Source organism: Macaca mulatta, chromosome X (genome assembly GCF_049350105.2).
Source record: "Macaca mulatta isolate MMU2019108-1 chromosome X, T2T-MMU8v2.0, whole genome shotgun sequence".
Lineage (NCBI taxonomy): Eukaryota > Metazoa > Chordata > Mammalia > Primates > Cercopithecidae > Macaca > Macaca mulatta.
Genome location: NC_133426.1, coordinates 142,568,670 through 142,594,134, shown reverse-complemented (window position 1 = coordinate 142,594,134; position 25,465 = coordinate 142,568,670). Strand labels below are relative to the sequence as shown.

The 25,465-nt window shown below is 43.0% G+C and overlaps 1 protein-coding gene across 8 annotated transcripts in view; it reads left to right on the top strand.

The window, feature by feature from the left end:
• MAP7D3 (MAP7 domain containing 3) overlaps positions 1-25,465 on the top strand; it is a 286,896-nt gene that overhangs the window by 238,019 nt on the left and 23,412 nt on the right. For 7 of the 8 annotated variants that reach the window (XM_077989385.1, XM_077989384.1, XM_015128290.3 and 4 more), the window contains exons 1-6: positions 13,531-13,642; positions 18,946-19,044; positions 19,150-19,233; positions 20,505-20,668; positions 24,024-24,141; positions 24,826-24,930. In XM_077989385.1, coding sequence (XP_077845511.1) covers positions 13,573-13,642; positions 18,946-19,044; positions 19,150-19,233; positions 20,505-20,668; positions 24,024-24,141; positions 24,826-24,930 — 640 coding nt within the window. In that variant the 5' untranslated portion in view covers positions 13,531-13,572. Of the gene's footprint in view, positions 1-13,530; positions 13,643-18,945; positions 19,045-19,149; positions 19,234-20,504; positions 20,669-24,023; positions 24,142-24,825; positions 24,931-25,465 lie in introns of those variants that run through there. The other variant, XM_077989382.1, reaches the window with a different exon arrangement.

The following is a 25,465-nucleotide window of genomic DNA, read 5'->3' as shown; positions in this document are numbered from 1 at the left end:
AGACGTGAGCCACCATGCCCGGCCACCATTTTGTTCATTTTTATACACACACACACACACACACACACACACAAACACACACACAAAGCTGCTGGGGGCCAGCCGCGGTGTCTCACGCCTATAATCCCAGCACTTTGGAAGGCTGAGGCAGGCGGATTGCTTGACGTCTGGAGTTCGAGACCAGCCTGGCCAATATGGTGAAACCCCATCTCTACTAAAAATACAAAAACTACTCTGGCGTGCTGCTGCGCGCCTATAGTCCCAGCTACTCAGGAGGCTGAGGCAGAAGAATCACTTGAACCTGGGAGGTGGAGGTTGCAGTGGGCCGAGATCACACTACTGCACTCCAGCTAGGGTGACAGAGTGAGATGCCATCAAAAAAAAAAAAAAAAAAAAAACCCGCTGGGATTATAATTTGCATTGTGAAAAATTGGACTTAAAACGGGTGGCTCTGGCTCTGGCCAGGCATGGTAGCTCATGCCTGTGATCCCAGCACTTTCGGAGTCCGAGGCGGGTGGATCACTTGACATCGGGAGTTCGAGACCAGACTGGCCAACATGGTGAAATCCTGTCTCTATTAAAAAATTAAAAATTTAGCTAGGCATAGTGGCAGGCGCCTGTAATCCCAACTACTCAGGAGGCTGAGGCAGGAGAATCACTTGAATCCGGGAGACAGAGGTTTCAATGAGCCGAGATCTCACCACTGCATTCCAGCCTGGGCGACAGAGTGAGACTCCATCTCAACAAAAATAGATACATAAAACAAAACAAAATAAAATAAAATAAAATAAAATAAAATAAAATGAGTGGCTCTGCCATTTACAAGATGTGTGACTTTGGACAAGTCACTTTCTAAATTGCTTCCTTCATAAAATGAGGAGGAAGCTAATTAAATGTTAAATCTGAGTGTCTTTGAGCTATCAAATGTGTCATAATTTTAGTTTGTATGTCTCTGATGTTCCTGAGAATCACAGTTCAAAATGCCTACCATGAAGTGAGTGTCCATTAACATGTTTTGAAAAGTATGGTGCAAGGCCCAGTGCAATGGCTCATGCCTGTAATCCCAGCATTTTGGGAGGCTGAGGTGGGTGGATCACCTGAGGTCAGGAGTTCCAGATCAGCTTCATCAACATGGTGAAATCTCATCTCTACAAAAAATACAAAAGATTAGCCGGGAATGGTGGCGGGCACCTGGGATTAGCTACTTGAGAGGCTGAGGCACGAGAATTACTTGAACCCAGGAGGTGGAGGTTGCAGTGAGCTGAGATCGGGCCATTGCCTGCGCGACAAGAGTGAAACTCCGTCTCAAAAAAAAGAAAGAAAAGTATGGTGCAAAATGCCACCAGAGAAAAAGATAACTGACTTTCCTATCTTAAAGCAATACACAATTCAAAATATTCTATTAATGTCATTCATATTTTCATAAATTTTGGTGACTGGAATAAAAGTGCTTCCTTTCTACCATACCCAGAGAATTGGCAGAGATGGAGGTTGCAGTGGGGGGGATAACATACCCAGAAAGAATTGGAAACTATGCACAGACAGTTTAAGTGAAAAATGTGGAAATTCTGGCTTGAACCAGCATTGTTTTCAACTAGCTTTCAAATAACTTTGTCATCTAGGAGGCACTGTTTCCCGCAACCACAAGCTGTCCTTCTGAAGTGGGGGAAGGAGGAATGTGTTAAGCCACGTGATCAGGGTTAACCCCTCCTGAACCTGACGCTCTTCAAGGCCCACGTGCCTCCCTCTTTGCCATAAACTGCCATGACTCTGGTCTTCTGACTTGGATTCTCATGAGATGCTGCTTCAGTTTTTGTCTTACTTTTTGTTCAGTTTTTTTTTTTTTTTTTTTTTTGTGAGACACAGTCTCGCTCTGTCACCCAGGCTAGAGTGCAGGGGCACCATCTTGGCTCACTGCAGCCTCCGCCTCCTGGGTTCAAGTGACTCTCCTGCCTCAGCCTCCTGAGTAACTGGGGTTACAGGCATGCGCCACCACATCTGGCTAATTTTTGTATTTTTAGTAGAGACGGGGTTTCACCATGTTGCCCAGGCTGGTCTCAAACTCCTAGCCTCAAGCAATCTGCCTGCTCGAACTCCCAAAGTGCTGGGATTACTGGCATGAGCCACCGCGCCCGGCCTGCCTTACTCTTGATAGATGTTTTCTCTTCTTGCAAGATCGCTCTTCCAGTAAGGCTGTTTCCACTTGTAAGAAATGAGAGGAGAGTTCAAGCACTGTAGTGGCTGCAGTCTGTTGAGACTATATTTGTTCCTGCCTTCTGGCTTCTCCCATCAGGAGACAAGCTTGAGGGAGGGGGAGGTGAGTCTGCAACTGGACAACATTTTACCGGCACCTCAAGGGAATAGACCCTGCCTTGTCCCCTTCTGAAACAGGCTTTCTCCCCCGCCACAGCTGAGGAAAGTAGAAGGGGCAGGGTAGGAACACAAAGGGTACTGACATTCTGTAAAGCTCCAGCATTCTGGTCTTTAAAAAGACTTCGAGTATATGAATGAGTCCTGTGTTCGTTTCTCCCCAAACAAGCATCTTTGTTGGATAGTTACACACAATTATTATTCTTTGCCTAAAAAAACTTGATCTCGTTTCTAACTGCAAATCCCCTCTGCCAGCATTTGGGTTGCAAAATGCTTTGTTTTCTTGGCCTCCTGTCTTTAGTCTCTACATCACCTGGTGAAACATTCCCAGCCCTCTGTTCACAAATGAGGACTTTTAGGGTAAATGTGAAGAGAGAAGAGAAAGAAAAGGCTTTCCGGTAACTTTTGAGTCGGGACAGGATCAGGAAGCATGGAATTATCTATTGCAGTCTGAGCTATGTGGTATGTATATTATTATCATTATTAATAGTAACAGCGGCCGGGCGCGGTGGCTCAAGCCTGTAATTCCAGCACTTTGGGAGGCCGAGGCGGGTGGATCACGAGGTCAGGAGATCGAGACTATCCTGGCTAACATGGTGAAACCCCGTCTCTACTAAAAATACAAAAAACTAGCCGGGCGTGGTGGCGGGCGCCTGTAGTCTCAGCTACTTGGGAGGCTGAGGTGGGAGAATGGCGTGAACCCGGGAGGCGGAGCTTGCAGTGAGCCGAGATCACGCCACTGCACTCCAGCCTGGGAGACACAGTGAGACTCCGTCTCAAAAAAAAAAAAAAAATAGTAACAGCATTTGAGGGGATAATTCTACTGATTTCATAGCTTTTTTTTTTTTTTTTGTGAGGCAGGGTGTCACTCTGTCCCCTAGGCTGGAGTGATGCAGTGGTACAATCATGGTTCATTGCAGCCTCGACTTCCTGGGCTCAAGCTATCCTCCTGCCTCATTTTTTGATTTTTTGTAGAGATGAAGTCTCACTATGTTGCCCAGGCTGGTCTCGAACTCCTAGGTTCAAGCCATCTGCCAGTCTTGGCCTCCCAAAGTGCTGGGATTACAGGCGTGAGCCACTGCGCCCGGCCTCATAGCATTATTGTCAGGAATAAGTGAGGCTGAGATGTAAATAAAGTGTATGACTCAGTGCCTGGCACACAGTAAATTCCTCCAAGCTATTAGCTATTATTACTACTAACAATCATTTTTTATTGAGTTTGTACTGTACATTGGGCACTGTGTCTGATCTTTTATATCAACTGATCTGAATAACAATGGGACAGTTATAAGGAATTGTCATTATGCTCATTGTACAGATGAGAAAACTGAGGCTCAAGGTCACAAAGTCCTTAAGTGGCAGAACCGGGACCCAGGCCCAGATGTGTTCAGTTCCAAAGCCCCTCACCACACTGCAGTGGATAAAGGACACTTTCAGGGGCTTCACAAGTTAGCCAGTCAGTTACTCTCCTCACCAGTCTGTTACTAAACTATGAATGCTAATATAATGACAGCATTTCTCCCTGAACCAATTTTCTTTAAATGCCATTTCCTCCTTCTCTAAAAAGACTGAACACATCCCTGACTCACATTTGAACAAAGTCATGTCATATTTCAGATTTTCCTTTCCCTGCAGTCAGCCCTATGGCAATTACACAGGCCCAGGGCCAAATTCCAGCTCAGAGTGGAGGATGGGTGAATACCATAGGCTAAGAAAATAGCATGAGACCAACTAACAGAGGTCCCCCAAGTGCTGTCTTATCCTGCTATTTCCCGGGAGGCTGTGGATTAAGATATAAATGAGACATATGGAGATGGTAAAAAGCATATGTCAGGCATGCTGTGGTCCATGTTCCTGTCAAGCACACACACTGGGTCATTTTTAATATGAAAACACCACCAAGCAGGCTACCCAAATATTTCTACAGAACCAAAATTGAAGTCAGTACTTTATTTCTCACACCTCCCTTCTTACATCAGCCTTTTCTGCAGTATCCCGGAATTAGGTGCACATACCTCTGCCCTGCCCCCAGCAAAAGGAGAGAGAAAGAAAAGAACTGGTTAGTACCAAAAACCCAAACAGTTCCTCCTGGGTATGTTTCAGTTGAATTAATTATCCCCAGGCATAACAATAAATGTCATGATCAACAACAAAATTTATCGAACACAAACCTTCTACACAGTATTGAAGAAGGGCATTGTGGTAAAATGCCGTCAGCATCCCTGCTGCACCTCCCTGTTGGTGATGTGTTCCCCACCTCCCTGTATTGTGATGCGCTTCCCTGCCTTGTCCTAAGCTCTGAGGACAACACGTAAAAGAACTCGCCATTGGAGAAATAGCCTTTTCTTCCATGAAGCCACTCAGGTACACTAGAGCTTGGCCATTTCCCCCATTCCCATCCTCACTCCCAGATTCAGATGGAAATTTAACGTGGCTGCTCATTTGGCCTTTGGCATAGGCTCCCAGGCGCCATTTTTAGTGGCCCTCTCTTCCTCTGACTCCTCCTACTGATGGAAAGCTTGTGAGCTCTGGGGTCAGATTATCCTGAATTTGAATCATGCCTTGGTGAGGTGGGGAAAGAGCAAAGATCAAAGCAGAGGCCCTTGTAGGCTCAGGAGACGTCCTGGTTTCACTGGTGCAGAAAAGAGTTCCTGGGAGAAAGTAGTGAGGAATGAGTCTGGAACAGCAGGTAAGGGCCAATTCGCAGGAACCTTTACAAAGAGAACAAGTTGTTAAATAGTACATCTTTCAAAACTTTGCAACATCTCCATTTAATTCCCTCCTATCCCCTTTTCAGTTTCATTGGGAGGATATAGGCCAAATTCCAGCTGGATTACATAATGGTTCCCAGCGTTGGATCAGCAATTCTCACTTTTTTTTTCCTCCCAAAAGATTGTTTAGGCAGCCTTTCACGTGTGCGTAGAGCAAAGAACATTCATTAGATAGGGTGTCAGGAGACTTCGGTTCCAGCCACAGGAAGTTGAGTCAACACCTCTCTCTGAGCCTCAGAGGAAAGTAAAAGGACTAAAGCAGGTGGCCTTGACAGTTATTCCTAGTTCTGACATCCTTGATATGTTCTCAACAGTAACATCTGGAAACTAAAGAAAAGCAAAATCCAAGTGTATGGGTCTTTCATGAGAGCAGAGGAAAATGGTCTATTTACCCATTGGCCTCAGGGATAACCTGCACTTTTTCTCTTCTCCTCATCTACCTCAAGTCTCTTCCTGAATACTCTCCTTGTGGGCCTTGAAGTGTTGGCTGTTGGGTTAACCTGAGCCTTAGAACTTTTACTCTGTTTTTGCCGAGTCCTTCACCTGACCTGCATGCAAGGATGATGGGAATCCATTGGCAAAACTTGCTTTGGCTCTTGGCTACCCATGCGTGCATGCTGATAGACCCACATGCCCTGGAGACTGTGCACACAGGTCCTTTTATATTCTCAGGCCCTTTTTCTCCCAAAGTACACATTCTTTAAATAGGGCTGTGAGCCGGCCATGAAAAAAACAATGAGGTTTACAGTGAAGGCTTTCAGCTACACAACTGTATCAGCCCATTGACAACTGAGTTTTGCAAAGGGACATTCTCTCAAGAAGAACCAGAGCAATAACAGATTTTTAACCATTGAAAATGGCTTCAGGTTGAGTCTCAAAGTGTTTATAATCTGAGACTTTAGAACACCATGTAGCCCCAGGTAGGACTTGATGATTAATGAAGTACAATACATAAGTATGGATGAGATTCCTCCCATCCACAGAGCTTCCAGATGTCTAGATCAACACTCAAAGCAACAAACCATGTCCTCTGCCACAGAGATATCTGAGTTTGCAGCATGAAAAAGTGGGTGCTGAGTGCAGTGGATGAGGGGACATGGTCTACTCTGAATCTGACCAATTTTCCTTGGGAAACATCTCTCCCAGTTTATAGGAGAAGATTTTCTTCTGTGGCTCACTTTCTGTGTGTGATCTGGATGTTTTTACTTCTCCCTCATTCATCTAGCTAGCTCATTTTAAAATGTAGTTGGCTTTGTGTGTGTACTGTCCTTTGTGAGGAAAAGAGATAGAAAATCATGTATGCAGTGCGTTGCATCAGACTCTGTCACAGGGCACTGTGATATGAAATGCCATCAGGCATCCCTGCTGCATCTCCCTATAGGTGACATACACCACCACTCCCACCTGTCTGTATTGTGATGCGCTTCCCTGCCTTGTCATGCTTGCTGGTAACGTCATGGTGATACCTTGGCTTTCAATGTACTCCAGGGCAATGTACACAATACTAGATCTGTATTAGAATCTCTAATATTTCCCATTATCAAAGTGTAATGGTATTAAATATTCAGCTGTAATTGTCATCACAGAAGACATTATTCAGTATACTTTCTTAGGAATGGATGTCATACAAATAATAACACTTATAGAATCAGAAACTCTGGGAATGGGGCCCAGAAATCTATGTTAACTCCCATGTTCTTCTCATTTGTTCCTATCTGGATTTTACCAATTTTTACCTCTATTAGAAATTCCAAAACGTCTTTAAAGGGCATCCCTTGATACTTCCTGCTTTTTGGCATCCTCTGAAGCTTCCCTTATATTGCAGGCCTGTATTTGGAATGAGGAGGCACAGCCCATGTTTGCTGTACTTTATTTGAAGTCAAGAAAAAAAATGAGGACATTTTCTTGCCCTTTAATAATTTTAAGTCTAGACCTTTTCAACACTGGGGTGGCCATCCAAAATATTTTCATTTCTTCCTCCTTCAGTACCCAGGGGGCTTCTAGTACTCTCTTTCATTCATTCAATAAATATTCTTTACAGGATACACAGCATGATAAATGTGGCACATCTTCCTTTACACATGCATTTTGAAATCAGTCCCATGTACTCAGCATTTATTGACTCTTCTGAGCCTTTCTAGAAGGAAGCCTGTTTAAAAGGAGTCATATCTATCTCTGTTGCAAGATATACATTAAACACCCATTTTTTTATCTGTATAACTTTAAGGGGTACAAGTGCAGTTTTGTTTTATGGATATGTTGTGTAGTGGTGAAGTGTGTGGGCTTTTATTGTAACCATCAACTAAACACCCATTTTCAATGCTTTCTTCTTCAATAGTTTGAGTCGATTTCATTAGAGGCTTAAGAGACAGCTGTACCAACACTCAGGTTAGGAGATGTAGTTGTGGGAGACCTTACCAATTAGAAAGTGTAACTTTCAAAAGGCTCCGTAGCCAGAGTGTGAGGACTGGATCAAGGAAGAAGTGGAAGACAAGGGTGAGGAATTAATAGTGTCTGAGGGCTTGTCAACTGGAAATTGGGAGGAGCCAGGCGCAGTGACTCACACCTGTAATCCCAGCAACTTGGGAGGGCAAGGCAGGTGGATCATTTGAGGTTAGGAGTTTGAGACCAGCCTGGGCAACATGATGAAACCCCATCTCTACGAAACACACACACACACACACACAAAATTAGCTGGTTGTGGTGGCACGCCTGTAGTCCCAGCTACTCAGGAGGCTGAGGCAGGACAATCGCTTGAACTCAGGAGGTGCAGGTTGCAGTGAGCCACGATTGCACCACTGCACTCCAGTCTGGGCGACAGAGCGAGACTCCATCTCAGAAAAATAAAGGAAAAAGAAATTGGGAGGCCCAGTGGAAGGAGGATGAGCTCTGGTGTCAGATATATGTGGGCTTGAATCTTGACTCTGCAACTTCCTAGCTGCGCTAACCGTGGGCAGGTTAGTTAACCTCCCTGGGCCTGCTTCCTCATCTGTAAAATGAGGATGGGTATAGAAGCGAGCTCATAAAGTTTTGGTGAAGATTACATGAAATAATCCACGTCTACCCTTTCGCACTGGGCCTCCCATTGAGTAGGCAATCGGCAAATGATGGCTCTTACTATCAACCAGGAAGTTTCCTCGGCTTATCTACTACTCCAAGCAGATTGCCCCCACCGCCACACCTTTCCTCTCTGAGGTTTGTCTACATTCCTACTTTGGAGGGAAATGGCAGTGGGAGCCTCTCTTTCCTCTCCTCAGATGTTGACTGCCCCCTCCCTGGTGAGCTCAGGCAATGAAAATCAACCCCTCCACCCCAGGGAAGACCTAAAAGGAGATGGTACAGAGCTGCCTGCAGAAATTAGACAGCGGGGTCACCCTGGTCCTCTGTGCCACAGGAAGGAGGGGTACTGAAGTGTCAGTTGCGGGGGGCAGTGCTTCAGCGGGAATTCCAGAGCTGAGAAGGCTGCCATCAACCAAGTGAGACATGACCAGGCCCTGAGGCAAGTCTGTAACTTAGGAGGGAAGAAAGCGCAGATGTGGGAAAAGGAAGGAAAATGTGAGTCGATTTGGCAAGAGATGAGTCCAGAAGGAAACATCACTCTTTCCGGGCATCACAGTCAAACTACAACAGATGCAGGACAAGAGTAAGCGATGAGAGGAGAAAGAACACAAAACCAGAGCCTTGTCTCAACTGTGTATGTGACAAGGAATCTAACAGGTCGTTCAGGATGGAGAGAAAAAGCCATCGCATGGCTGGTAAGCTTAAAACTCATAGTACAGGGCTGCGGTGGCGGCAGTTTGCATGCAAATTTGCTAGATTGGTAAGCTCACTAAATGTTTATTATATGTAAATTCAATTTTTAAAAAAACTTCATCTTTTAATAGAAACAAATGTGGCAATTTCTAGACCTATTATGACTGGGTTTCTGAATGTTTTTCCCAAGGGTGTAAAGTTTAAGGGGAAAAAATAGCCTAGAAGGAAGAAAAAGCGAGCAGGATTCCAGTTCTCTGCTCGCTGGGGAACACATGCTTTCCAAATACGGGGAGGAGAGGAGAGGAAAGCTGCCGCCTGGGTTCTTTCCCAGTTCTGAGTCTGTTTTGGCTACAGAATACACTCCACTTTCCCCAAGCTGACAGCTTTCAGTTCCAATATTTTTTTCTCAGAAATGTACATTCTCATGGGAGCTCCTTGGTGAGCTTCTGCAGCCCCAAAGAAACATCTAAAGGGACCCTGATATAAGTCATTAGTTTAGAGTCAATGAGATTGGGGGCCCTAGAGGGCAGGATTCCTTCCGTATGTATTTGTCCCCACACTGCTAGTCACAGAATAGGTGGTTAATAAAAGATAGATTGAATAATTTACCTACTAAATGAATGCTAAATCTCACAGTAATATACCAATGATGTTAGAGAGAAAGAAGTTATATCTATAGATTAAAAGGCATATCAAATAATGCAATGTATGGACCTTGTTTGAATTTTTATGCAACGATTTTTTAAATGAGGCAATTTGGAAATTTGAACACTGCCCTGCACCATGTTTTTTCTTTTTTTTTCTTTTCTTCCTTCCTTTCTTCCTTCTTTCTTTCTTTCTCTTTTCTTTTCTTTTTTTTTTTTTTGAGACAGAGTTTTGCTCTTGTTGCCCAGGCTGGAGTGCAGTGGCACAATCTCGGCTTACCACAACCTCCGCCTCCCGGGTTCAAGTGATTCTCCTGCCTCAGCCTCCAGAGTACCTAGGATTACAGGCACGTGCCACCATGCCCAGCTAATGTTTGTATTTATTTAGTAGAGACAGGGTTTCACCATGTTGGCAAGGCTGGTCTAGGACTCCTCACCTCAGGTGATCTGCTCGCATTGGCCTTCCAAAGTGCTGGGATTACAGGTATGAGCCACCGCACTCAGCCTTTTTTTTTTTTTCTTTTAATGTCATCATTTAAAAATAGATTTTACATTAAGATCCAGATTTCCAGTTTATTCTGAAAAATGGGAATATCTGGCCACAAATGGGCCCATCTCCCCACTCAGCGACCGTGGGCTGGAATTAAGGCGTGGTTACTTGCTTTTGGAGGTGGTTCCCACAGTCCCCATCTCAGGCCCAGAATAAGTGCTAATTCTTCCACAAAGACTTATCTGATCACTCTAAACAGGACTGATTTCTCATCCCTTTTAGCCCTTGGAACCCGTTTCAGTTACTCACCTAAATCCTACTCATGCCACCTGTATATGGTTATTTCTGGATGTCTTATCTCCCCTCTTCCTCCTACACCCTGGCTAGACTGAGGCCTTTAGAGGCTCTAAACACTGAAAAGACTAGTAGGGTGCCTCCCCATGTGTAATTCCCAATCAAATTTTATTTTTCAAAGTGACAATGTTTACAAATAAGTTGAAGACAAACTTCTAGATTGAAAAAAACTCGGCTGGGCACAGTGGCTCACGTCTGTAATCCCAGCACTCTGGGATGCCAAGGAGGGTGGATCATTTGACCTCAGGAATTGGAGACTAGACTGGGCACATGGCAAAACCCCGTCTCTACTAAAAATACAAAAATTAGCCAGGCATGGGGGTGCAGGTCTGTAATCCCTGCTACTCGGGAGGCTGAGGCAGGAGAATCGCTTGAATCTAGGAGGCAGAGGTTGCAGTGAGCCAGGATTGCACCACTGCACTCCGGTCTAGGTGACAGAGTGTGACTCCATCTCAAAAAATAAAGAAAAAATTATCTAACTTCTTATTTTGAAAAACCTCAAATCTTTACCCCTACATTCTTCAACATTTATGTCTTTTTGTGTGTGTGTGAGATGAAGTCTCGTTCTGTCTCCCAGGCTTGGAGTGCAGTAGGCAATCTCAGCTCACTGCAACCTCCGCCTCCTGGGTTCAAGCAATTCTCTTGCCTTAGCCTCCCGAGTTGCTGGAATTACAGGCATGCACCATCACATTCAGGTAATTTTTGGGTTTTTGTCTTGTGTTTTTATTTTTTTGTAGAGATGGGGTTTCGCCATGTTGGGCCAGGCTGGTCTGGAACTCCTGAGCTCAAGTGATGTGCCGGCCTCAGCCTCCCAAAGTGCTGGGATTACAGGCGTGACTATTTATTTCTTAAGAAGAAGTGCATTTTCCTAGGTGACTACAACATCATTCCCATACCCAAGAAATTTCACCTTGATACAATATCATGTACCATACAGTTCATTCAAATTTTCTAATTGTGCCAGTAATGTATGCCTTTTAAAGCTTCTTTTGAAAATTAGGGTTCTAATCAAGGATCATTCATTGCATGTGGTCTCTTTAGCCTCCTGTGATCTGGAACACTTCTCTGATTTTTGTTGTTAGTCTTTCATGACACTAATATTTTGAAGCATTGGGGCCAGTTTTGTAGACTATATCAGTCTCTACCTCTGTCTGAAGGTTTCTTCATTATTAGATATGGGTTCAACATTTTTGCAAGAAACTACAAAGCTGATGTGTTTTGCTAAATTTTCTGTTTGTGGAGTTCCAGATAAGGTCATGAAAGCTGAACTTGCATTTGTGCATGTGTGTTTTGTGGGCACCCTAATCATATGTGTGTCGTATTAATAAACATGGATGGCTACCATCCTGGATATCACGCAAAGCATTAATCTCTGTATTTACTTAGAAGCAGAGCTTCGGAAGTTATAATGCCAAACTGTTTATTTTCCCCACTAGGTTTTTTTTTTTTTTTTTTTTTCCTTCAAGACAGAGTCTCCCTCTGTTGCCCAGGCTGGAGTGCAGTGGCAGCTCTCGGCTCACTGCAACCTCCACCTCCTGGGTTCAAGTGATTCTCCTGCCTCAGCCTCCCAAGTAGCTGGGGTTACAGGGGCCTGCCACAACGCCCGGCTAATTTTTGCATTTTTAGTAGAGATGGGGTTTCCCCATGTTGGCCAGGCTGATCTTGAACTCCTGACTTCAGGTGATCCACCCACCTCGGCCTCCCGAAGTGCTGAGATTACAGGTGTGAGCCACCGTGCCTGGCCCCCAACTTGTATTAACCCACATCATCGCAAACATTTATTGACCACGTTTTAATTTTTGTTAAATCTGTAGGCGCAACATAACATAATGTCTTTTTTTTTTCATCTTTTGTTTTTGTTTTTGTTTTTCTTTTTTTTTTTTTGAGACAGAGTCTCGCTCTGTCACCCAGGCTGGAGTGCAGTGGCGCTACACGGCTCACTGCAAACTCCATCTCCCGGGTTCAAACGATTCTCCTGCCTCAAACTCCCGAGTAGCTGGAATTACAGGTGCCCGCCACCATGCCCGGCTAATTTTTGTATTTTTAGTAGAGACGGGGTTTCACCATGTTGGCCAGGCTGGTCTCGAACTCTTGACCTCAAATGATCCACCCGCCTCATTCGCCCAAAATGCTAGGATTACAGGCATGAGCCACCATGCCTGCCCCTATATTACATATTATATTATATATATTATATATTAATATATGTAACATATACTATCATTGCTAACATATGTAATATATGCTATTATTAGCTTCTTCCATTTTATAGCTCCTATGTCATTTGAAGACTCAGTGGGCTCGCCAAAGTGCCCATCTCACAAGTGATCCTGCCCCATTTTGGGATCTCCTGCACCACACTTAATGGCCCCAACCATAAACTGGGTCCCTACAACTGTGTCACCACGCACACACTCACAACAGTGGTGACTCCACCTCATAAAGGCAAGCGCCCAGGCAGTGAGGTCTGCCCCTTAAAGGAGCCTCGGGCCAATTATGGCTTTCCTTGTGAATGGGAAAAACATTCTGCAACCTGGTAGAGTCTCTCCCAAAATCCGGAGAGATTGACGCCAATAAGTCCTCTGCCTCTCTTTAAAAACTCACAAACATCTTAAAGATATTTCACCCAACTTTGAGACCTATGTATCATGATTTATTGCGCAACAGTTTAGGGAAGTCCACTCATGATGGGGCCCCTAGCACCTCAAAGCAACCCTGCCACTCTCAACCTCTCCTTGGGCCTCTTCCCCCAACTTGGGTCTTTCTTTGTGTAGTGTTTCAAGGACTAGTAAACTCACGATACAAGTGCACCCAGGAGGCACGCCGTAAATGCTCTTTAAATGAATGAATGAATGACGAAGAAATGTTACTGCGTTGCTAGGTAAAGGTGAAGAAAGGAATGTTGGGGGCCAAGCTGGGTGCTGATTGGCTAGTCCCCACAATGCAGTAGGGGCAGAGCACGGAACGTAGGAGAGGGTTTCTTTAGACCAGGCAGTCGCTGCCCAGCCGGTCAGGACGTGGGACGCAAGGGGCAATCCTGCCTGGTTCGCAGGTCCGAGGCGGGCGCGGTGGCCCTTTGGGCCCCGCCCCGCCCCGCCTACCGGCAGCCAGGCCAAGGCCCAAGCGGAGGTCGCGCCGACGCCTGCGCAATGTATGCGGAGAGCCACCACCGCCTCCGGTCCCGACTCCGATGATGGCGGACGGCGCCGCCGCTGGCCCTGGCGGCAGCACATCTTTGAGAGAGCTGCGGGCACGGATGGGTGAGCGGGCGGGCGGCTCCCGAGGGTGGTTCGGGCCCGCGTGGGAGGTGGTGCTCCCGCAGCCCCCGGGCCGTCGGAGCGGCGCAGCGGGGGCCACAAAACTTTTCCCTGGAGTCGCCTCGTGCTATCCGGTCCTCCCCTCACCCCCGCCGGAGTGCCCTGGGACGGGACAGGGAGTAGCCTTGGGCCGCGGGTGGGGGGTTGAAATGGTCTGCCGACGCCGCGAGCCGCCTGAGTCCCGCCGCCAACGGTCGAACTGCCGCTGCCAACGGTCTAAGCCCCGCGGACGCGGCGCGAGGGAACTCACAGGCTCTGCTTCGACGGGTGGGGCGGGGGCGGCTGGAACCCGGACCCCGCGGACCGCCCCGAGCCCCGTCTGCCCTTGGGGGGCGGCGGCCGCCCGCGCAGCCGCCCCAACGAACGCGCAGCTGCCTGGGATGTGCGGGCGCCCGCGGGGACTCCGCGCGCCGGCGCCGCCTCCGTGGCCAGGCAGCCTTTCCAGGCACGGAAAATTTGAGTTATCCCCCAGCCCGGGTCGTGGCGAGTTTAGGCGCTTTTACTGTCGCAGTCCTTGCCTCTCCCAAAGGCTTACCTCCTGCACCCTCCCAGTCAAGGTTCAGGGAAGAAGCTGGGTGAGGGTGGGGATACTTAAAAGTTGATTTAAAAGTTGGGATGCAACTTGGCTCTTTGCATCTCCTGATTTGCCTGCTGTAGCACATGACTTAGACAAGATGTCATCTTCCGTGGGACATCTTGCAGTCCCTAGGCTGAACTGAACGAGAATCAGCACTTCAGAGTGCTTTTTCCTCAACGGGTCCCATCGCCAAAAAGTTTTTCCCTCCTCGAAAACCGTTAATCTTACACAATTTGACAGCGCATTGCTTGGTCCAGGAGACGGCTCCACTACCTGAGAGAGGATTTCTTCCTTGCAGGAGGTTGCCTTTAGCCTGTTAGACTAGTTCCCTCTGCTATGAGCGCGAATAAAACGATTTTATTACTTTTAATTGAATTTGTTAGGGGTTTTTTTTTTTTTTTTTTTTTTGCATTTGCAATTAAAAAGTTAGATTGTTTACGACTGGGAAGCTGTATGTCACTTGAGAAGACTTTGAATCAGCTCTCCAAAGACTGTGTCAGAAGCATATACTACATACACTTTCACCATTCATCAGGGAGAAAAGAATCTTCCTTCCGTGTCTAAACTTATGGTTCACCTAGAAAGAGAGTCTCCAATAAATTGTGTTGCTTATTGGTACCCGTGGCTCTCAGACACTGGTTTATTTCAGTGATTAGATTAACCAGCATTACTCCAATATGGTGAAGAAGTTGTGAGCCGGATAAACCCCTAAAAACAATTGTGTATCAGATGTTGGAAAGTGTTTTAAAATTATATATGGGACAGATACTTGAATTCACAGCATTTCAAACCAAAAACTTAACAGCCACGTAGAAGTCTTAACCTAGAACCCTGGTTTAAATCCTTGCTGCCCACTTCATGTTAGGAATTGGAAATATCGCACGTTAGACTTTTTTCACAGAGCACCAACTTGACCAGAACTGCCCTTTAGATCTCAGCGTTTTCCTGAAAGGGTCAAGGAGAAGATGTTTTTGCTAAAATGTTGTTTTCATCTTCTGCTGGGAGCCTGTCAGCAAGAGTTAAAACTGTCTTGAATACATAACATATAAATGCACAGCACAGTCAAAATACATTTATTTTATACATTTGTGTATGCATTCAACAGATACATGTGTATATATATATATATATGTGTGTTACATATAAAGTGTAAATATATATTTGTCAAGTGATGTTTTCTGTGCATAGCACTGTGCTGAGGTTGTAACATACCGAATATTTATTTTAACAAAACACATGTTTATATTTTTATGCAGAATTGTTTTAAAATAAAAATTAATTTGAATATTTCAACCAGATGAGCGTAAGAAACTTGCCACTGACATATCACCTTTCCCTTCTTGTTTTTCTAAATTCACCAGTGTTTCTCAGTTTAGAATAACTTATTCAAAGAATAATTTCTACCAATGCAGAAAAAGTTACTGAAATTGACAGCCAGATTATCATAGAATTTTAGAGTTGGAGAAACCTTAAGATTATCTTGTCAGGCATCCAGAGTCCCAGCTGTAAAACCCTGGGGGCACTTCTACCACTTGAATGGGCACTCTCATGAGGAGCTTAATATTTTTCCAAGTAGCCATTCCATTGTAGACAACTCTAAATTGTAGAAAATTGTCTCCAATTTTGTCTTCAAGACAGCTATCTTTGGTTTGAACTTGGAGGTCTTCTGAAAGTCTCAGCCCTATGACTTTGGCTTTTGCTATTTGAAGCAAAATTCTGTGAATCTGCCTGATTTTTATGGTTCGCTGATGGCAGATTTCTTTTCCTGTTATTTTTTCTTAATATTTCAAAATAAAGTTGCTTTGAAATTTACAGTTAAATCAAGTTCTGGCTTCACCACTTACTACTTGTGTGAATTGGGAAAGTTATGTTTAGCTTCAGTTTCCTCAACTGTTAAAAAAAAAACATTGGGGAAAATAATTATGTTCACTTTATAGGATTGTTGTAAGAATTACATGCAGTAGGCCAGGCGCAGTGGCTCACGCCTGTAATCCCAGCACTTTGGGAGGCGAGGCGGGCGGATCACGAGGTCAGGAGATCGAGACCATCCTGGCTAACATGGTGAAACCCCGTCTCTACTAAAAAAAAACACAAAACATTAGCCGGGTGTGGTGGCGGGCGCCTGTAGTCGCAGCTACTCGGGAGGCTGAGGCAGGAGAATGGCGTGAACCCAGGAGGCGGAGCTTGCAGTGAGCCGAGATGCACCACTGCACTCCAGCCTGGGTGAAAGAGTAAGACTCTGTCTCAAAAAAAAAAAAAAAAAAAAAAAAAATTTACATGAAGTAATACAAATGAGCTTTGTAAATGGTGACATGATATACAATATGTGTTATGGACGTTTTTAGAAAAGTTCCATAAATACAGATTAAGATTCATAATTCAGTTTTAGTAATAAACTACACATTTTCTTATTTAATCTCTGGACAAAATATAGCTTTTACTTTAATTTTGGATTTAGAATTAGTATAAGGACTACAGAAATACCTTGCTGTTACTTTTAACTGAATATTAAGTAAATTCCCTCATTCATTTAAATGCATGTTAATTAAATTCTTCCATTCAATGAAGTTGAATAAAATGTTGACTTTAATATATCCAGACATAAAGGTGTTATCCCATTTTCTGGACATTTTAAATAATTTTTAAACCCTGTCCTTTCTGTTAATGTATTTCTTACCAGTAGGAATTTGAATACAAAGGTCTAAAAATCAGATTTGATACTACTACTACATTAACCTTTATATGATTTGGTTCATTATTCTCACCACAGCTACTTCTAAGGTCATTTCTGTTTAATAAGATTTTTAATTAGCCTGGTAAAAATGTACTTTTTTTGAGACAGGGTCTCTCTCTGTCGCCCAGGCTGGAGTGCAGTGGGATGCTAAAGGCTCACTGCAGCCTCAAACTCTTGGGCTCAGCCTCCTGAGTAGCTGAGACTACAGGTGTGCACCACCACACCCAGCTAATTTTTGTATTTTTATAGAGATGGGGATTTGCCATGTTGCCCAGGCTGGTTCCAAACTCCTGACCTCAAGTGATCCACTTGCCTTGGCCTCCCAAAGTGCTGGGATTACGTGCATTAGCCACCACTCTGGGCCAAAAATGTAGATTTTGAGAGAAATTATCAGCTAAATAATGTCAAATACAGACTATCCTTAGGACTTCTAAACAGGAGAACTGAATGTGTAAAAACAATACTACAAGTACTTTATTGTTTTCTCTGTGCTCACATAAAAATGTTGCAAGTGGGTATATAGGAGTGTCTATAGACTAAGAATTTTTGTTAATATACTAGTGCTCAAATTCAGAAAATAATTGTGGTCCATGGAATTGCCAGTAGTTAAATTATTAAGGAAGCTGAGAAGAGTCTCGTCTTCAAATTAGGCTAGGTCATATATTATCTGGGCTGTTCAGCCCCTGGGGTTAAAAAAAAAAAATGGTGATCCTTATGGCAGCAATTGTGATGTCACTTTCAAGGTTATGCTGTAAAATAACTCCCTCAGTGGCAATTAACACCTCAGAGTTCATTCATTTTATAAGTCCAAGGACAGCCCCTCTATTCCCTCAGTTACTTTAACTGCCCATCTTCAACCATTATATTTTTCTTAATACATAGAAACCAGACTTGTATGCAGCATCACAGGGGCTTACCTCCTGTGCATTTCTACAAGGGAAGAAGAGTTAGTTTTCATACTCTTTTTGAAGATGCTCAGTATTGTGGGGCATTTTAGATATAGCCATATGTGGAATTAAAGGGTTCAGGGATTCCCCTATAATAACTCATGTGTGTCATCCTGGAATTTTAGTTTTCTTGCTTTTCCTCATACTGTGCTTTCCTAATCTTACACTTCACCCTTATCGAAGTTTATCACTTTTCTGCCTGTTTACACGTTTGTTTGCACCTTGTACAGTTTATATTTGTTTGCTTGACATCTACCTAGAATGATACCATCTCATTGGAGATTACTTTTTCTAAAAGCCTATTTATTTCTCCACCTTCAATATGCATCAGAATAGAGCTTTTAACAACTGTAGATGCCTGGGCCCCACACCAAGAGACTGGTGGTGGGGAGCGGGCAGGCAGGCATTGCTGATTTTCTAAAAGTGAGTTAGGTGATTCCAGTGTGCAATCAGGGTAGAAAGCCCCTGATTTAGGTAATTTATAAGTGTACTCCTTAACATTGGTTGGGCCTGATCTTTCACTGAGTATTTCACTGTTAACACTTTGCTTCCCGATTCAGATCCATAAATTCTTAACCTGTTATCTTCTGAATTTCCAATTTATGGTGAAGCTTAGTTTTTCCAATTCCTTGCCAGCTCAGTTTTTCTAACACTTGGTGTAATGTTTCGTTTGAGACATTTTTGAGATCTATTAATCATTGGCTCCTACTCATCCACAAGCTTATGCTGCCACCGCCACTAACAACTCAATTATCTTTATGTCTGCAAATACCCTGGCCCATCTTAGTAAACCCTTAAAATCTTTGTTAAAGTATTGTTGAAGATCATAGGTGTTCAATATATCTTTGTTGTTGACCCAGATGAAATCAGTCATGATTTATAGAAGTGATCCTATCCTTTATCATCAAATACAACTGGCCGTGATTTGCTGACTCCTGTGTTAGCTATTCGTATTCTTAACATCTAATTCCTTATCTCTGTATTTTAGTTGCTGCAGCAAACGAGATTGCTAAGGAAAGGAGGAAGCAAGGTGTGGTTAATCATGTTGCAACCCATTCCTCAAATATAAGATCAACATTTAAACCAGGTATAATTTCTCTGATGCTTTGATAGATGTCAAAGTGTCATGTCTTTAAAATTTGATATCCTATTAATATCTAACTATATTCTGTTTTTTTTTTTTTTTTTTTAGTAATCGATGGATCCATGCTTAAAAATGACATAAAACAAAGATTAGCAAGAGAGCGCAGAGAGGAGAAAAGGAGACAGCAAGACGGTATATTTTAGACCTTTTTTCAAAAATCAAAATGAATTTTATGTTGTTATATATTGCAAAGTGTTTTTAACTTACTCCTCCTAATTTGTTTATATGATAGAGTATAATTTTTATATTACGTATTATTTTGGATTAAATCTTTTTACTAAATCAGGTAAAGAAGACCCATGAAAATTCTTTGATTAAGTTGTTTAATTTTTGGAGGAGTAGTGTATCTTAGCTTTGATTTTCTGAAAACTAAGGTCTGGAAATTTCTTCAATATTTGTAAAAACAATCAGAATGAGATTTCAGTAAAAGTGATTCTTTTTTTTTTTTTTTTTTTTTGAGACGGAGTCTCACTTTGTCACCCAGGCTGGAGTGTAGTGGCGCAATCTCGATTCACTGCAACCTCTGCCTCCCAGGTTCATGCCATTCTCCTGCCTCAGCCTCCCAAGTAGCTGGGACTACAGGCAGCTGCCACCACGCCCGGTTAATTTTTTTTATTTTTATTAGAGATGGGGTTTCACCATGTTAGCCAGGATGGTCTCGATCTCCTGACCTCGTGATCCACCTGCCTCGGCCTCCCAAAGTGCTGGGATTACAGGCGTGAGCCACCACACCTGGCCAGTAAAAGTGATTCTAAAACTGAAAATAAATTGCCAATAATCCTAATATAGATAAGATGAAAAGCATGTTACCAAGTTGTAAAAAGATTATCCTTTTAGATCCTAATTTATACAGAGTCACACTTCAGAAGCATTTAGTGAGGGAAAATTTGAATATAGAAAAAATTGTGCTCTCCTATAATGTGGTATATGGTTGAGTCCATTAATGTAAAACTGGCATGTTTAATATGGTCTGTATAGATGAGGACTTTGAAAGAAGTTTCCTAGTAGAAGGGAACAAAACATATATCCTGTCCATGTGGTTTTTAAAAATTAGTATTTTAATGTACAGCATATTAATATGGTAGGGTTTGACTTTAGCTCAAATCAGCAGAAATACCACATGAAAGAAAATATTTTTTCTTAATTTGGAATTGTAGTTTGGACAGGATAAGAGTCATTTGGCATAGACAATCCAGTTCTCCAGAGTTAAATGAATACTCAGTGAAAATGGTTCTTCAGTGGCTACCTCTGTTCACTTTTATAATAAATCTTTAGTTACTAGCACAGGTTGTGTTAAGAAAGGGAATGAGATATGTTAACTTTTTCCTTCTGTGTGTGTGATGTGGAAAACCTAAATATTTTCTTGGCTCTTACACCTTGAAAATGTATTTGGAATATTTCAGCCAATAAAGAAACACAACTACTTGAAAAAGAAAGAAAGACCAAGCTCCAATATGAAAAACAGATGGAGGAAAGACAGAGAAAGCTGAAGGAACGAAAAGAGAAAGAAGAACAACGGAGAATAGCCGCAGAAGAAAAAAGACACCAGAAGGATGAAGCACAAAAGGTACGTAATTTTACAGCCTATACACGAGAAGATAATCTGTGTTGCCTGAGTCTGGAATATTGTTTTCTCAGGCCTTCTCTGCCTTACTGGCCCTGTAGAAAGGGAACCAATCCCAGCTCTTTCTTCTTCGTTTCCCCTTCCCCTCAGCATTATATAGGCTCTTACTCATGTCCTGATAAGATCCCAGGAGCTTAGATCCACTAGCCTAGGGAGTGGGGAGCGTTCCAAATCCAGGAACAAAACCCCGTCCACCTTCAGGACTTGCACATGAGGTACCTGTGGCCTGGGCTTTGTTCTGAGTGGCTCTGTTTACTACCAAAAAGCATTCACTGTTGTCTCATTGCCTGCAGAATAAGGGCAGACCCCACTGTCTGACCCTCCCTGACATGCCCTCATCTGACCGATTTCTCACAACTCCTTTAAGAGTGTGACTCCCGAGCCAAATCAGGGCACTCGCTCTCCCTTTCAGCTTCCCTGGCTCCCTGTGGTGCACACTCACACTCTCTCCGTCTCTACCCTCTGTCCCCATGTTCCTCACATTCCCTTTCCTGACAGGGCCCCTCTGGATGTGTGGTTCAGAGTCAGCATTCTTGCTTTTGTTTTGTGGCACTGCCCCTCTCGTTTCCTTGCTGGATTCTCTTTTGGTGTCTTTGGCACTCTGTTGGGATGAGTCCGTGGCTTTGTTATGCCCTCTCCTTTTCACTTCTGTACCTCTTCAGTTTGTCTTTTGTGGTACTGGGCATCTGGCTACCTGTCTCATTCTGTATGATTCTGACACCTAATTTTTCTCTTGTAGGTCATTTCACTACTTGACTTGGAGTATGCTTGACTCCTTCTGAATCTAGCGTGGTCTCTGTGACACCGTTCTCTATCTTCCTGGCATTCTCTCTTTCTCTTTATTCCAGGGATTTTTTTTTTTCTCTCTGAGACAGAGTCTCACTCTGTCGCCCAGGCTGGAGTGCAGTGACATGATCTTGGCTCACTGCAACCTCTGGCCCCCAGGTTCAAGCAGTTCTCCTGCCTCAGCCTCCCAAGTAGCTGGGATTACAGGCGCCCACCACCACGCCTGGCTAATTTTCATATTTTTAGTAGAGATGGGGTTTCACTATCTTGGCCAGGCTGGTCTTGAACTCCTGACCTCGTGATGCACCCTCCTTGACCTCCCAAAGTGCTGGGATTACAGGCGTGAGTCACCCTGCCCAGCCCATTACAGGGATTCTTAAGTGTCCCTAAATAAACCTTAGTCTATCTTTTGGTCTCTGTCTGACTCTGGCCTTTTTCTGCCTGAGGCAGCTCGCTTTTCTTTTTTCTGTCTTTGTCTTAGCTTCTGTCTGTTTTTCCCCATCTTTATATCCTCTGCCTGCCTTTCTCTCAGTGTGTTGTATTTTTATTTCCCTCTCTTATTTTCTGTCGCTCTAATATTTACGTTTTTTTTTTTCTCTCCTTTTCTCTTTGGTTCCATTTCTCCCATGAAGCTTCCTCTTGTCTTTCTCTGCGGTGCTCAGTTTCCTCCCTCATCCATACCGTTGCTCTTCTACGTGCTTCCTCTCCAGCCCTGCACCCGATCTGGAGAGCTTCCTGATTCTAGGACACTTCTTACACCACCTCTTCCCCGTCCATGGTGTACTGTGTCTCTATCTCTCTCTTTCTGAACCTTTTTCTGTGGTTGTTTATGTTCTGTTTCATGCTCTAGTATTTGGTAGACTCTCATTCAGAATTCCTGTCACTTCCCATCATCCTCTGTGAAACATCTCTTATTTTACTTATCTGTAGTGAAGAGATGAAGGCCAGAGAGAGAGAGAGAAAGAGAGAGAGAGAGAATGAACTAAGTAAAGATAAACCAAGAAAGAACCAAGAACTAAGTAAAGAACCAAAGAAAGTGAAATATAAACTGTGTGTAGAGTGAGTGGGAGTCCATGGAGGAGAGAGACAAGTCACAGGGACTGAGACCAAAAAATAAAGACTATCTTAGAGAAAGAGGAAGCTGCCAGAGAGAACACAGAGAAGAGAAGAGAATGCAGCAGAATGACACTACAGACAGAAAGGGAGCCACGGACATGGCAGGAGAAGGGGCAAAAGAAAACCCCAGATAGCTAGTGCAGGGGAGTCCCAGACAGAACAGGGGACATGGGACACTGGAAGCAGGCTACATATAGCAAAAGAGAGGAATTCTGGAGAGCAGAAAAAAAACCCATACTCAGTGGTGCTGAGGTGTATGTGAAATGGGATAGGAACTTCCACGTGAGCCCTGGGTGGCCATAGCGTGAGAAGGGATCTGGAAGAGAGCACAGTAGGTAATGCATTTGGAAACGGTGGAATAGAATCAGAAATAGTTTAATAATACAAAGTTAATCTTTGTTTTTAGTCTATTATAGTTTCAGGGTTTCTCAGTAATTCAGAACAACTGCCTTTCTGTTAGAAAATACAGTTTTCAAATGTTGCCATTATATCAACTTTAAGAATTGCAGTTGCTCTTCTTCTCAGAGGATACGGCTCCTCTCCATTTTCCTAGTACATTTCTCTTTGCCCTTGGTAGAAACAGTAGAGGCTTTGTAAGAATGGCGTTTGCTGTGAAACGGTTGTTGTTAGGGAAAAATAGAAGACCTTTGGTCCTAAAAGTTGATTTGCTTACCTGAGTTCATGCTATGGTACAGTACAAGGATGAGAAATATTTGAGAGAAGAGCTCATTTCTGGAAGTGGAGTTGTTTTGCTACAGTATGGCATTTGCTTTGTATAGCTGTTGTCTTAATCAGTTTAAGTTAAAGTTGAGGTCAAGACAAATATATTGATTGTCTTTTTTGAAACTTTATTTTTATTAGTTAACACCAGAATTTAAGCTGTTACAGATGTGAGTATAATAGATGATTCTGGTATAAATTTAACTTTCATGTGTGCTGATTTTTCCCCTGCCTCCTTCCACAAAGAATTTAAGATAACTTAAAAATACATACCACACCAGATGATAAAATAAATGGTTGGGGGAATCAAGCAGAGGGGAAAATTAAGGTAGGCAAATAAAACATAAGGTATGATCAGCATACACAAAAGTACACCAATCAGTCTTTGCACAGTTGCTAGAAAGAGGCTACACATTTGGCTCTAAGTTTCCTAATGATATAAACAAAGAGGAAAGCGTGGTCATTTTCTCAATGCAGGGTCCATAAGATAAAAAAAAAAATGAGTTATTTAGGAGAAGCACTGGTACTGATAGATAGCTGAGACATATCGCCAATTATCTTAAACTTTTACCTGAGACAGAAATTTGGTTATGGTTTATTTTATAAGCTACAGATCAAAATTATACTGACTAATATAATGAATATGTAAAAATATGTTGGCATTTATTTTAAATAGGAAAAATTTACAGCCATTCTTTATCGTACTTTGGAACGGAGGAGACTTGCTGACGATTATCAGCAAAAAAGATGGTCATGGGGAGGCTCTGCAATGGCGAATTCTGAGAGCAAAACTGGTAATTAATACACCTGTTAAATTTTAAGTTTGTTTATGTTCTTATTTAAATATTGGCTATGAGTAGAAGCTTGCATTTACAGCAAGGTTTTAGTGTTTGTATCCTAAACAAAAATACTGTACATAGTAAACTTAAATTTGTATCATATGCCATTGCAAAGGAAACAGGTGAAATGTTATAGTAGATTTTAATTAGCTCAATATACCTAAAATCTTATTTAAACTTATAATCAGCAGAAAAATGATGAATAATGAGTAAGCTTTACGCAGCTTATCGAATGCATATTTTTAAAAATAAGTCTACCTTGTCTACTATTGATTCAGTGTAAATTTTCTTATATGCACATAATTCTACATAATTTCAGAAAACAAAAGTAAAATTTATATAGTTTAGAAGGATTGGCCAGTTGCCGTGGCTCAAGCCTGTAGTCCCAACACTTTGAGAGGCCAAGGCAGGCAGATCACTTGAGGTCAAGAGTTTGAGACGAGCCTGGCCAACATGGTGAAGCCCCGTCTCAATTAAAAAAAAAAAAAAAAAAATTGATTGACTGGCAGTGAATATTGTGAGCTTGAGTAATGTAAGTCTGTGCTCCATAGAACTACATCATGAAAACTCATTTTGTTTCAGTTAATGATGCTTTCCTCCTTGAAATATGATTACAGTAAGTATTATGTCTTTTCTCAGCCAATAAACGATCTGCATCTACTGAAAAACTTGAACAGGGAGCTTCTGCTTTAATCAGACAAATGCCTTTGTCATCTGCAAGCCTTCAAAATTCCGTTGCCAAAAGTAAGTAGTTATTTCATGTATTCTACTGAATTTCTATTTAATGAAATCAGTTACTTATATTTTTACAGTACCACCTATTTAGATTGTGGAACATTTAGGTTTATTTCAAAAGAGTCCCATGTTACTTTACAGCAGAGGGAGAGAGTTAGTCATACTTTTTTTTTTTTTTTTTTTTTTTTGAGACAGAGTCTCGCTCTATTGCCCAGGCTGGAGTGCAGTGGCATGATCTTGGCTCACTGCAACCTCTGCTTCATGGGTCATGGGCTCCAGCGATTCTCATGCCTCAGCCTCCCAAGTAGCTGGGATTACAGACATGCATCACCATGCCCAGCTACCTTTTGTACTTTTGGTAGAGACGGGGTTCCACCATGTTGGCCAGGCTGGTCTCAAACTCCTGACCTCAAGTGATCCACCCACCTCGGCCTCCCAAAGTGCTGGGATTACAGGCGTGAGCCACCATGCCTGGCCTTGTATTTTCATCAATATACTTGTTTCATGATGTTTGTGTTAATCATATCAGATGGGATTATTGGAC